The sequence below is a fragment of the Ochotona princeps genome, chromosome 29 (assembly GCF_030435755.1).
Source record: "Ochotona princeps isolate mOchPri1 chromosome 29, mOchPri1.hap1, whole genome shotgun sequence".
In the NCBI taxonomy this organism is placed as follows: Eukaryota; Metazoa; Chordata; class Mammalia; order Lagomorpha; family Ochotonidae; genus Ochotona; species Ochotona princeps.
The window spans coordinates 15,054,697-15,068,426 of record NC_080860.1 but is presented as its reverse complement, the minus strand read 5'-3'; the positions used below and the strand labels follow the sequence as shown (position 1 = coordinate 15,068,426).

The 13,730-nt window shown below is 43.1% G+C and overlaps 1 protein-coding gene across 3 annotated transcripts in view; it reads left to right on the top strand.

Moving 5' to 3' along the window:
• Positions 1-13,730, top strand: part of TTC28 (tetratricopeptide repeat domain 28) — a 502,210-nt gene that overhangs the window by 140,486 nt on the left and 347,994 nt on the right. Inside the window, exon 1 of one of the 3 annotated variants that reach the window (XM_058656473.1) lies at positions 5,049-5,861. The exons of the other annotated variants lie outside the window; for them this stretch is intronic. Within the exon in view, the coding sequence (XP_058512456.1) occupies positions 5,835-5,861 (27 nt within the window). The 5' untranslated portion in view covers positions 5,049-5,834. Of the gene's footprint in view, positions 1-5,048; positions 5,862-13,730 lie in introns of those variants that run through there. 3 annotated transcript variants of the gene reach the window in all.

The window sequence follows — 13,730 nt, the reverse complement described above, 5'->3', positions numbered from 1 at the left end:
CAGCCGGGCCCTGCAGCAGAATTCTTACCATAGCAAGTGATTCTTTACTAAGCAAAGCAAGGTCATTATGATCTTAAAGGACCCGGTTGTGTGAAATATCACTAATGAGGCAACCTTTTTTTTTCTTGGCGTCAAATATACTTTTGCCTTTGTCCGTTTATTTTCCTAACACCTCTTTAGATACTTGAAAATAATTTAGAGGTCTTTAGGAAAATTAATGTATTTTCCAGATAGCGTTTCACATTGGGTTTAATATCCTACTTGTAAAACACAATCAGTGTAAATAAGTATGAGGTTAGCTCTCTTAGGCACTTACCCTGTGATCAGTGTCAGACTTATCACTCCTTAGGAAATCTCGAAGAAATTCACAACAATGAAGAAAGGTGTGTTTTCCACCATTCATTTCCTCTTTCTTGCTTTTGTTCAAATTTGAATAGATAAGTAGATATTGAGGAAAATACTATTTTAATATACTGTTTTACAGAATCTGCTTTTAGGAAAGTGATTTGCAAAGTGCTATGTTAAAAAAAATGAGGGAGTTGTAAAAATGCTTTTTAGTAGCTGCAGATCTGGGAAAATGCATTCTTACTGCTTGTTGTTAACTCTTTGAAACAATAACGTGAAATTACAACAATCTTATCTGCACTAGCTTGGTGGCTCTGAGTAACTCCTAATAATGAAAATATATTGGTAAAATAAATACTTTAGATGTGAATACTGATTCAACCTGGCTGGAATATGCAAAATAATTAATGAAAGCACAAAGAAAAATAAGGTGATTTAAGATGGTGGTGGTGTTTAAAGGCTTCCAGATAGTGTTTTTTTCCCAAATGCTACCTGTGGAATGAAAGCTGGAGCACTCACCATGCAGCAAATAGATGAGCCAGAGCAAATGTTACTAAAAATGGACGACCAGTTTGAAGCTTCTGATTGATTCTTGCTACAGAAGCATCAGTAGGTCTTGTCTCTCCATTCCTGATAGAGGCCCTTTACTCTGACCGCTCTACCTCTTTCAGGTTGAATGACTTGGTGTTTTGTGAAGTCCAACAGCAGCTGAGCCTGGGAGATTGTTCTTCAGGTCACAGACCAAGCGTGTGGTGTGCATGTGGATTCACAGATGCCTGCAGAAAACCACCCCACTGCTGATTCCTTCATTTATGTATGAGAAAGTGGAGCCGTGAATGGTCCAAGTCAGCAGTCACAAAATAGGACTTGGGTGTGGAGCTTAGCCCCGTAGGCATGTTTTGTTTGGCCTGTTGGGGTGCTTTAGAATCTTTGAGCAAAAAGTTCAGCATCAGACAGTTTCTTGTTTTTCAGGAAAATGTGGAGGTTCCGACACTGTTGGATTCATACTCCCACGTGACACTGATTGGCTGGAGTTGAGTCGCAGCTATCCCCTTTCCCTGCAGGTTTACAATGCTCACAGTTTCTTTTTGTTTGAGACCTCTTTCACTTATTCATATTACCTGCCTTGCCCTTCTGGACCCCTTTGTTACGTAGTGAGTCAGAGGCAGCATGGAAGCTTCTCTGCGCATGTGAAATGATTGTAGCTTTCTACCCTCACTCCTCAGGCAGCGGTACGTAAGCGGGAGGCATTCTGAGGTCTAGCCCTTGCCGTGAACTGAGTGTGTGGCTTTGAAATCACTGACTTAACTCTTGTGAGCTTCAATTCTGTTACCCATCAACAGATCATAATAATTGTTTAAATCCTGCATGCAGCTTTAAAAAAAATCAGAAACATCCCTGTATAATCCTAGTTAATGCTTTATACTTTAGATTGCTTTTAAATGTTCCTGTTAATGCCACCAGGGCTTTGAGTTCTACCAGATAAGACACACATTTCTTTGTGTTATGTTCACTGGTCCTATCCATTTGGTTCCAACATACCATGCCAAAGCATCTTTTACTTTGCATGTAATGTAATTCATTCACTATCCATTTCCCTTCCCTATTTATTTATTTGTTTATTCCTTTAGTCCATAAATATTGAGGACTTCTCAAGGTTCTGTTTCAAGCATAAGAGGCTGCAAAGTTGAAAAAAATAAAATTCCTGCCTCTCACATTCTCATACTTAAGTCTTTAAGGCAGGTGCATATTTTGTATTTTGAATATATCTTCCATCTGCTTGCTTACTTTGCTCAAATTAGCCCTTTCTTCTTTCATTGCCTTATTCAACAAATATTTATCGGTGGCCGTCTCTGCTTTCATTAGATATTGGTGTTCTAAAGATTCTGTGTTCCTTTTGAATTTAAGTTCTAGTGAAGTGAGCAATATAAACAGAGAGTGTATAATGAACTGGCGTGGCACAGGGGATTAAACTACCGCTTGCAACATTTGGCATCCCCTGCTAGAGTGTTTTTTCTAGTCTCAGCCACTCCTCTTCCAGTCCAGCTCCATTGTAATGTGTCTGGGAAAGAAGCGGAAAATGGTCCAAGTGCTTGAGCTCTTGCCACCTACATGGAAGACCCAGACGGAGTTCTAGGCTCCTGGCTTCCAACCCTGGCTGTTACAGCCATCTGGGGGAATGAACTAGCAGAGGGAAGGGTTCACTCTCCGGCACTCTGCTTTTCAAATAAACAAACAAACCTTTAAAAAATATGTATGTATGTACATCTTCTATGTATGTATATATGTAAATCTTCTAAAAATATATATGTATGTGTATTATAAGTCATTTTTTCCACCCACTTGTAATTCCATGTTCTGCAAACATTTTGAAGTGCCTTTTCTATACGTCCTAGGGTCATGATTTAAAAGGGAGCAGAGTCAGGACGGTAAGACGGTCACTGCATGGGGTGCTAAGAAACAGCCTCCATAAAGAGACCTTGAAGAACATTTGAACAGGGATCTGCAACAACTGAGACAGGGAACACAATGCACGGCTGCACATCTGGCTCTTCAAGGGCCGTCACAGGGCTGTGCCGGAGGGACAGAGGAGGGGAGCAAGAGAATAAGCAGTGAGTTCAGAAAGGTCAAAGGGCATTGCAGGTCCTGGTGAGTGCCCCGGCCTTTGGCCTCAGAGTAAGTTGTATCACCTCTGAATGTTTATCTCAGGTTTTCTCGTGTAACCTTCCTTGTTCATTCCTATTGAGGGTGATTCCTCCATCTTATTTATACAATACCGTGTTGACCACAAAGTTCCTGTGCTGCCTAACTAAGGATTGGAGTGTCTGTCTTCTTAAGTCCTCGGGTTCTGTGCTAACTTCTTTGTAAGCCCGTCTCGTTTATGGACTTGAGCATTTTAATCCCACATGCTGCTTGCTTAGACTTAAGATATGTGTATTCTGTGAAGGTCAGGCTCAGATATCAACAGTAGGAACTTAAAAATGATGTCTGATAAAGAAGAGAGAGGACTTGATTACAGCTTGGACATAAGGAATGATGTTATGGTTTTAGTTTGTGATTTTGAAAGAATAATGGTGTTATGGACCGGAAAAAAAAAAAGAAAAGTTGATGGACAGGGATGGGGGAAGGGTGTAGATGAATGAATTTAATTTGGAATTTATTGAGTTTTCCGATAGGATATCTAAGTAAAGTTGTACAGAGTGACTTGGGTATATCTGAATACATGTATTTTGAATTATTTTGACTGGTGTCTGCAGTTAGGTCGTCTCAAGCCCAGAGGTAGCCTGTGTTTTGTTCTTTGGAAACAGAATTGGCAAATACATAATGGATACTTGGGTCATTGGTTATTACTGGTTCTGTGAAGATGAGTGGTGAGGTTGGCGTGCAGTGGTGGTATTTGTCACAGAAAGGGCGTAGGTTGCAGAGCAAGGTCCTTGTGGCTGTGGTTCTAGCCTCTCCGTCTGCTACATGCGTGGCCTTAGTTGAGCAGAGTGACCCTTCTGAACCGCAGCATCCTTTTCCGGGGGTGAAGGGGTGCTGTGAGCTGATGGCTACACTGGCAGAGATTCTAGCACACAGCGGTGGCTTGATCAACAGTGCCTACTCATCAGCTATAATTATTGTCATTACAATTAAGATAAACCTTTCGCTATTGAATTTCATACTCAGGATTGGAAAAGGTTTCAGAATCTATTGTTTTGGTGTTATTGATGGCTTTTTTGTGATGCGGTAGAGTTAGTGATAAACAGAGTCTCCCCAGTAGCGAATTCTGACAGTGGGGACAGAAGTCAGCAAATTGAGCATGGCTGGGACACTGGACTCACAGGACGTCAGCTGTTGTCGTTATATACATCTGTTGGTGTTCTAGAACCTTACATGACATGCCGCATTAACAGCAACTCAAAGGGACTCATGGTGGGATAAGGGATGAAGGATATTTTGGATGATAAGCAATAGAATTATACAATGTGTTTATTTTATTTGTGGGCATATCTCCTTAAATAGAAAATACTTTGATCTCATAAAAAGTAAATTAAGTTCAATCCTCATAGCAACATTTAAAACTATATATATCCATTTTTACTTAGGCAACAGCCTGGAACTTCTTTTGGGTCTCCCATGTGGGTGCAGAGGCCAAAACACTTGGGCCAAATTCCACTGATTTCCCAGGCACATTAGCAAGGAGCTGGATGGAAAGTGGAGCAGCCGCCAGGCCTCAAACTGCTGCCCATAGGGAAGCTGGCATTGCAGATGGTGGATTAATTCAGTGTGCCACAAAGCTGGTCCGTATCAGCAACATTTTTTTTTTTTTGTAATGAGAAAATTAGCACTAAATGTAGAGAGAAGCAGAGTCAAAAATCATTTGGGAGCAAAACTCTTGATGAAGTTTTTGTCCTGTTAGATCCCTCAAACTCCTTGTTTTCCGTCAGAGCAGCAGTTAGCCTTGCTAGTCGGCTGGTGTGGAGTCCTTTCCCTTTCCATGTATGTCACTGTATGTTTTCCAATGATTTCATGTAGGGCTCAGGAGGCTTTTCCTCCTTAGCTGCTGCTGCTGTGTGCCTCAAACTGCGAGCTTTACTTTCTGCGCCGGAGTAAATGTCGTGGCACTAAGACCCAGAAACTGTTTGCTCCGTGTGGCTGGAGCTGGGCAGGCTGTGCTCGCACAGAAGGGAAGGAAGTCATTAGTGCAGACTGAGCTGTGGAGTTGGGTTCTTGCAGGATTTCCTTCCAGCCTTTCCCCACTAAGGTTCTTGGGAATTAAAAAAAAAAAATCGAAACACACAAACCAAGTTTTCCTATTTCCAGTATTCAGGGAAGGTGGGCATTTCGGCAAGGACAGACCTCTTTCCCAAGTTTATTCAAGAAGGAAGAGGGGGGAAAACCAACGTCAAGAAGCTCTGATGACAGATCTTTGGAATTTTTCTTTGCTAAATTTTACAAACGAGAAATACACCCAGAATTTTGGGAATTGCTCCAGGCTGCGCGTGAGAGTTTGATTGCTTGTCTAATCTTTTTTTTCTTCTTCTTCTTGTTTTTTCTTTCTTTCTTTTTTTTTTTTTTTTTTTTTTTGAGAAGAGGAGAATTCGCCAAAAGGGGCTTGGATGGCAGGAGCCCGACTGGGTGTCTGCAGCAGCTCGCGTTCTCAGGCTCTGCCGTGAGGGAGGGTCTCTTGCAGCCCGTTGGAGACCCCCGCCACAAGCTCCTTCTGCAGGCGCCGGTCGGGAAAATGCCCCGCTCGGGCTGGAGTACGCCGGTGGTTGCTGGGACTTCCTAGCCCGGTGGGAAGTGCGTTCGTGTTTTGGGATACTTTTCATTGAACTGAAGGCGAAAAGGCTGGACTCTCCTGGGCTTCTTCCCTTCTCAGTGGATATGGGAAAGAATTAGGGGGTGGGAGGGAGGCAGCATGACTTGCAGTCGCCGCTGCCCTGCATCTGTCCCCAGCCCCCAGCCAACAACATCTTGATGTTCCACGTATCGGCTGTACAAATATGATGAAATGGCAGCCCCGGAAGAAGGTAAGTGTCCCGGAGTGGGGACGGGTCCCCCCCACCCCCCGAAACCCGACCAGGAAAGGGTGACAGCGGGCCGTCGCCCTCGGGTCCCTCAGCTCTTCGGGTAGTTGGCTGGGCGGGCCGCTCCAGGCAGCCTGGGACCTTAGGGATTTGGGCCGGTCCCAACGAGACGAGTTACCCAGTCCGGTCCTGCGCCCACTGCCCTCTAAGTTTTTCTTTCTTGGTATGCGTGGACTCTTAAGGGTGACAGCTTCGGAAGCCTTTGGAGCGGGAGGTTTCGATGAGCCGTGCGGGAGTCCTCCAGGAGCTGCTTGTGGCGCCCTGGCCCCGGGGGTGGAAATCCTCTGGGGATGCGCGGCCGGCCGGCTGGACGCCACGGCCCCGGCAGGTGGGTGCCGGAACACCTCCTTCCCCGAGGGGTTAACAGGCTCGGAGCCGCTGGCAGCCGCTTCCCCAGGGCCCCGCTGGGGGGCGAGCAGCCCTAGCACAAGCTCCCGGCCGCCGCTTCCCGGGCCGCGGGGCCACGGGGCCTCCAGCCTGAAAGCCTGGGGCCGGGCGGCCAGCCGGCCTTCCGCCCGCGGGGCCCCCGTGGACCCGGCGAGAGCGCGCGCCGGCCATTGTGCACGGGCGTGTGTCTGTGCGTGTCGGCGTGTGTGCATCGATCGTGGGGAAGGGGGAGGGGGCACTTGGCTTTTTGCGAGATTATTTCCTAATATGGCTCCTTTGTTGAGAACTCACAGCAAAAAAAAAAAAATCCAGTGGTTCTATCAAAATAAATTGCTATTGGTCCCAGGAATAACGTTTCTAAATGTGGTCCCTACCCCAGGACGTTGAGAGAGAGAGAGCAAGAGAGAGCTTTCTCCAAGTTGTTGGCAGCTGTACGTTTGGCTAGGGCTCCGTTTTGCTAACTTGCCTGACTGCAGATAACAGTTAGGTGAACCTACCGGTTCACTGCAGAGTCAGACTTGGTCATTTTTTTCCTTCAAATGCTTCATTTGGCTGTGGTGTTTTTTTTTTTTTTTTTTAATATTGACATTCTTCTGAAGGGAAACAGTGAACTGAGAGTGCGTGTCCTTCCCGGCTCATGATCAGTCTCTGTTAGCAGCTGCCTGCTGTTTTACTTGAATTAACTCAGCTGACTCTCCCTTTGTGACATAATGTGTGATATACCGTGTTTTACATCAGATCTGAAACCGTGTGCGAAATGGCACGGGACGGTAGCGTGCACATTTGTTGCACTGCTCGACAAGCTCACCAACCCTGTGCCTCAGTAGAGTCTGGTGAATTGGCAGGTTTTCTTGGACCACCTGATCGATGTGATTTTGTTCTCTTTCTCCTTCCTGCCGAAGTGGGAGTCACTCGTTTTTTTTTTGTAGTTCTCATACAGAGTTGATTTCCATGAGGCTGATTTCATTTACTTTGGTTGGGAGATCCATGTGTTCCCTGCCCCCACTCCCAACCCCCAATAAAAACCGAGTTAGGATGAGGAAAATCCCTGGAAGAAACCATATAATTAAGCAATTTAAACAGATGCTGTCTATTTCTAAAGTCCCTTATCTCTTCTATCTTTGTAAATTGCATATTTATGAGCAGTTTTAAAAAATGTCTGCAAACTGTACATTGGTAAATGTCTGTTTTTTCTATCTTACCCAATATGCAGTAACTCATGCGGTTCTGTCTGTGGAAACCCCTCTGGGTACTGGTATTGCTTGAACCACAGAAGTATTATTCTTGGCAGTCAGGTGGATTTCTGGACTCTGGAAGATTCTGTTTCAAGTGTTAGGATTCACTCTGTAGTATTTACTCACTCGATGATGCTTAAATTGCTATACCAGAAGGTTGTGTTTATTCACTGTGTGCATACTCTCACATCGTCATCTTCTAAGGATCCAGATAGAATCGGAGTTCATGGAGGATTAGAAATAAGCTGAGCCATCAAATGTGGTGTGACTCTTTGATGATAACCTGAGAGCAATTCTTGCTGCTTCTGCATTGGAAATGGACGCTTCTGCATTGGAAATGGATGCTTCGGTGGAAGGGTCTGGATGTCCCACTCCAATGGGGCACCAGGAAGTCAGCACAGAGATTCAGTTGCTTTTCTTACTCCTGCCAAGAACATCTGATCATGGCTAAGGCTTCTGGCTGAGTGTGCTGACACATTTGTAGTGGTACAGTCACATGCCATGTGTTTTAGCAAACTATCTCATAAAACCATTTACACTACAGATGAACAGTGATGCTGGCCTGATGTGATTTTAACAAAGCCAGCAGCATTTGTTCACAGCTGGCCTGCCTGCCAAGAATCAGTTGGTGGTGTGCAGTCATGATGTCCTCTCAGGCATTGCTAGCTCTGATTTTTCTGAAGTCTGGGCTCACTGAAGAAGAAAGACTATAGGTTCTAGGTTTCTTTGTTTGTAAATGATTGTGCAGAAGGAGTGCATTATTAAAAGAGAGCCTTTTGCTTCTCTTATTTGATCTGTCAAACCAAGGACTAAAACAAGCCATACAGCTTTTATAAAAACCTCTGGGGCTGTAGTATTCAGTGAGGGGCTGCTACCTTTTGCAAAGAATGACTAATTGTGTTCTGCTCCCAAGTCCAGTGAGGAGCTTAGGAGCCAGTCTTCCACAGCACAGTGGACTTCCGGCAACAGCCATGAATTCCTCTACAAAGCAACATTATATCCAGACAAATTAAGTTGCACACATTATATGTGCAGGCTTTTTTAAACATCTTAATCATACCTCAATAAAGTGAAATTTTTTAAAAGTAAAATTCTGAGTAGTTGTCCCAGTCTCATCATGGTGAGATTGCCATTTGGATATGATACCAATAATTCCCGTCATTTCAAAAGCATCTGTTTTGTGCTGGGCATCTCTGGTTGGGCATCATGAAGTTGTGAAATTCTTCTCCTATAAGATGGGAGGGGTTACAATTTGCATTTTATAGGTAAGGAGACTCAAACTTATGGAAGTGAAGTGACTTATCTAGAGTCACATGGCATTACAGGGTCAAAATTAGGAATGCGACAAGCCTTATTTGCTTCAAAATGTTGAGTTCTTTACCATAGTGCTTGGGAACTTTGCCAACCAGGGGGTCTTTCTCCAAGAAAGATGAAGCTGAAATTATCTCAATCAATGAAAGTTAGCTGTAGCTTGCTTTTGAGTACAAGCACCAAGATAACTCTTTTTCCCTAAACACCCTTTCCCTTGAAGAAACCCCGTGATTTCACTTAACTCTGTATTACTAGGAGTAGTCAGTCTCTGCACCTTTAGGCTGGTTGTTGTCTTCATCAGCTGTAATGTCTTTTCTAAAAAGTATTTTTAGAAGTTTTAAAAATATATTTATTTTTATTAGAAAGGTAGATTTACAGAGAGAAGGAGAAACAGAGAGAAAGACCTTCTGTCTATTGGTTCACTCCCCAAATGGTCACAACTACTGGAGCTGAGGTGATCCAAAGCCAGGAGCCAGGAGACTCTTCTGGGTTTTCCACGTGGGCGCAGGGTCCCAAGGCATTGGGTCGTCCTCTACTGTTCTCCCAGGCCACATGCAGGGAGCTGGATGGGAAGTGGAGCTGCCAGGATTAGAACCAGTGCCCACTTGGGATCCTGGTGCCGGCGAGGTGAGGATCTAGCCAATGAGTCATCATGCCGGGCCCAAGTCGTAATCTTTTAAAATCTCTTTATACACATATATTTATCATTTTTATTTGTTCATCTGGCCTCCTCATTATACTTCATGCTCCTTATGTTCAGGACCATATCTCACCTCTATTTTGGTGCCAAGGATAATATTTGTATGGTTGCTGAAGGAATGCTTGTTTGATGTAAGAGCACATAAGAACCATTATTTTGGAAAACCTGTAGCTTTAGGCTTATTCTGGTTGAAGTGATTCATGTAGTGGATTATTAATATTTTTTTCATTTACTTCTCATCTTTACAAACACCATCAGGTGGAATCTCTGTGTGGTTCAGACACAGGACCAGGACTGGGCCCTGTGGACCAGTCTCCTGATCTGTAACCTTGTTGGCCCAGCAAATGGTTTCTGCTATTTCCGTCTTAAGTCTGGAGGTCATCGCCCATCACATTATCTTTAACCTGTATTTGCAGCAGTGATAATAATTAAGATGCTTGGCTCATAGGAACATGTTTGTTTACAGTTCTGAACTACTCGTACTCTTTAAAATCCAGGGATTAGTGTCATAGAACACTGTGCAAACAAGAGTGCAGTCACTGCTGATTGTTTTTTTTCCCATTTCATATCCAATGTTATTTTTACTGTTCACACATAATAAAAGATCATTAATAAGAATATGTCACATAAGCTACATTAATTATGTCATTTGAGAATCATATGATGTATTTATCTTGTTATACTTGTCACATCCATAAAATGTGAATCTGGCTTCTCAAATGACTTCTGTGATGAAGTTTCATTTCCAAGCTTGCTTGGAAGCTCACTTGTGAGGATTATGTACTGTCAATTTCTGTCTTGGAATAGCTTATTACTTTTATGAAAGAGTGTATTCATATTTCAAATCCCTTCACTATCTCTTTGATGAAGTACTTTGTTTCTAAATTTTAAGGCTGAGTCTTAAATTTTAATACAGCTAAACTGAATTATTTGGTTACCTCACTGAATGTTGTGCTAGTAGGTAGTAGGTAGTGTCGTATTGCTTGTTTTGGGCCACCGTTTAATAGTGTAATAATTAGACTTAAAAGCAAATGTTGTGGGGCTCAGCGTGATGGCTCAGTTGGCTAAATCCTCACCTGGCAAGAATGGGGTCCCATGTGGGTGCCAGTTTGTGTTCCGGCTGCTCCACTACCCATCCAACTCCCTGTTTCTGGTCTGGGGAAGTAGAAGAGGGTGGTCCAAAGCCTTGGAACACTGCACCGGTGTGGTACAACCAGAAAAGGCTCCTGGTTCCGGCTTTTGATTGGTTCAGTTCTGGCTGTTGTGGGCATTTGGGGAGTGAATCAGCGATGAAGCTTTGTCTTTCCTTTTCTCAGTAAATCTGATCTGCCTTTCCAATAAAAATAAATAAATCTTTTTTAAAAAAACTGCATAAACACAGTAACCACAAAAAATAAGTATTGTGAATAACATAGTTGTATAGAGATATCTTAGAGATTTCTTGATAAAACTCTTTGTAGAAATCGACTGTATTTACCATTATCAGACCAGTGCAACCTGGAGACCCAGGTGTGGTTCTGGCGGCTGCCCTGACCTTTGTCCTTGGGTGAGTCATTTAATCTTCATCTTTGACTCCCCGCTGTCCTGGTTTAGTGCTTCCTTGTCATTTGTTGGAGCCATTGGAAATGGTTAGCTAATGAACCTTCTTTTTCTGACCTCTGTTTCTTCAAGTCTCACCTTCTTGTTCCTTCCAAGTAATTGTTGATGAAGCATACATTTATCCACATCACTTTTCTTCTTAAAGCCTTACTCTGTGTCTCTGTTGCTTAGTAGATATCTCCCAAGTAGGAGAAGTAAACCCAGGACTTGGGGAGTGTAGTAAAATGACTGAGTTTTGGGGAGAAATCTCAAGACCTGTGTGTGTGTATGAGAGAGAGAGAGACAGAGAGATAGAGAGAGACAGAGAGAGAAAGAGTGACAGAGAGAAACAGAGAGAATTTACACAATTATATTTAAATGTAAAAGAATAAGAAATAAATTAAGTTTTATTAATCTCATGTGAGCCACACTTCCATTCTTACTTGCTTTGAAGCCCATTCATGAATCGCATCCGGTTTGCTTTCTGTCATGAATGATTTGCCTTAAACAATTAATTGTATTGAAAGGACAAAGATGAAGGAAGAAAGTTGTGTATGTTCAAGTTGTAGTGAAGGGGATGGGGCTGCGAAGCTGGACGGCGCAGGTTTGAGTTTGTTTGAGCCTCCTAGTAGCCGTGTGGTCGGGTTGCTTAGCCTCTTGGTCTCTCAGAGGTCTCAGCTATTCTTGGGAATGACATCTAATTGACTTTAAGAGGAAAATGTAAAATTCTCACAAAAGTGCCTTGCATATCAAGAAAAAAGTGTGTGATGATACTGTAACAGTCTCCTGGTCTTGGCTAAGTTTCCTTCCTGTTTAGAATGCCTTTTCATACTCTTTGCTCTCTTTTATCCTGGTCATGAATTAAGAACTAACTCAGTCTTTTTCTCCTTATTGAATCCTTCTATAAATAATCCTTCTAAAACTGACCCTAATTGGTTGCATGCTTGTTTGACTGTCATGTGGGCCAGTCATAGCTCTTTACTGAAACCTGTGTCACTGTGTCTCTACTAGTTTAAGATATTTAGGACAAGCATATGGAGGGGCAGTTGAATGAATGACTGAATGAATGAGTGAAAGACTAATACATTTATGGGATAGATGTTTGATGGTTTTTAACCAGTTGGTGTGGTTCTGTTATATACTAGTTATTGAAATGTCTGGGTCACAAATTTATCTCTTATCCTCTCAGAATGTCATGTAATATAAGATGACTCATAAAAGAGCTCATCTTTTTAAAAAGGATTTATTTTTATTTACTTATTTTTATTTAAAGACAGATGTGCAGAAACAGAAGAAGACACAGAAAGGAAGAGAGAGAGAGAGATTTTTTTCTATTCAATGGTTCTCATAGCAGGCCGGAGCTGGTCAAATCCAAAGCCAGGAGTCAAGAACTTCTTCAGGGTTTCCCGTATGGGTACAATGGCCCAATGATTTGAATCATCCTCCATTGCCTCCCCAAGTCATAAGCAGGGAGTTAGATCAAAAGTGGAGCAGGTGGGATATGTACCACATGGATGCTGGTGCCACAGGAAGATTAGCGTGCTATGTCACCATGTTGTCTCCTAAAAGAAATAATCTTAATTATCCACCTATTTAAAAAAATCATAGTTATGAAATAGCTAAATGCCACTGAAGTGTATACTTTACATTGGCTAATTTTATGTGAACTTCACCTCAACTATAAAGAAAGGGGGAAAGTTGCAGTAATTGGTGACACATTTCACGATAGTTTGTAAGACATCAACGCTGCAATGACATAGCTGTAAGCCACCAGAATATGCTTTTTCAGCTTGAAGTATTTGTGAATCTGTAAAAACTGGTAGGGAGTGTCCAGCCATGGAAAACCACTTCCAGGCATATTTAAGAAGGTGGGAATCATTGATGTTCCTGATAAGAAGCAAGGGAAGTCAGTGGTGAGGAAATCTGTGTTGGCACTTTTACTGTTGGAGGACTAGCCAGTAAACACTCCCGGTGTGAGACACTGCAGAATTCAATGGGGCCCAACGTCCAGAAAGGGCTGCAGCAGCCGCCTTCATGTTCCTAGACAGTCACCGTGATGACAAGGCTGTGGGAAACACAGCGGAGGCCAGAGAAAACCTGAAAGCCCAGCCGGCCCTGTCAACTTTACCTTCTGTGGTGAATTCATTACATCTTTAATAACAATGTATGTTTTAGCTTTAAGGCTTTACCTTTATTGATGTGCTAAAATCATCTGGTTTTATTGAAAGCTATAAAATTATATAATTTTTTTAAAGATTTATTTATTTTATTACAGTCAGATATACAGAGAGGAGGAGAGACAGAGAGTAAGATCTTCTGTCCGATGATTCACTCCCCAAGTGAGCCGCAACGGGACGGTGCGTGCCAATCTGAAGCCAGGAACCTGGAACCTCTTCCGGGTCTCCCACGTGGGCGCAGGGTCCCAATGCATTGGGCCGTCCTCAACTGCTTTCCCTTGCCACAAGCAGGGAGCTGGATGGGAAGTGGAGCTGCCGGGATTAGAACCGGCGCCCATATGGGATCCGGGGCTTTCAAGGTGAGGACTTTAGCCGCTAGGCCACGCCACCGGGCCCCCCAAAAAATTATATAATTTAACTGGCA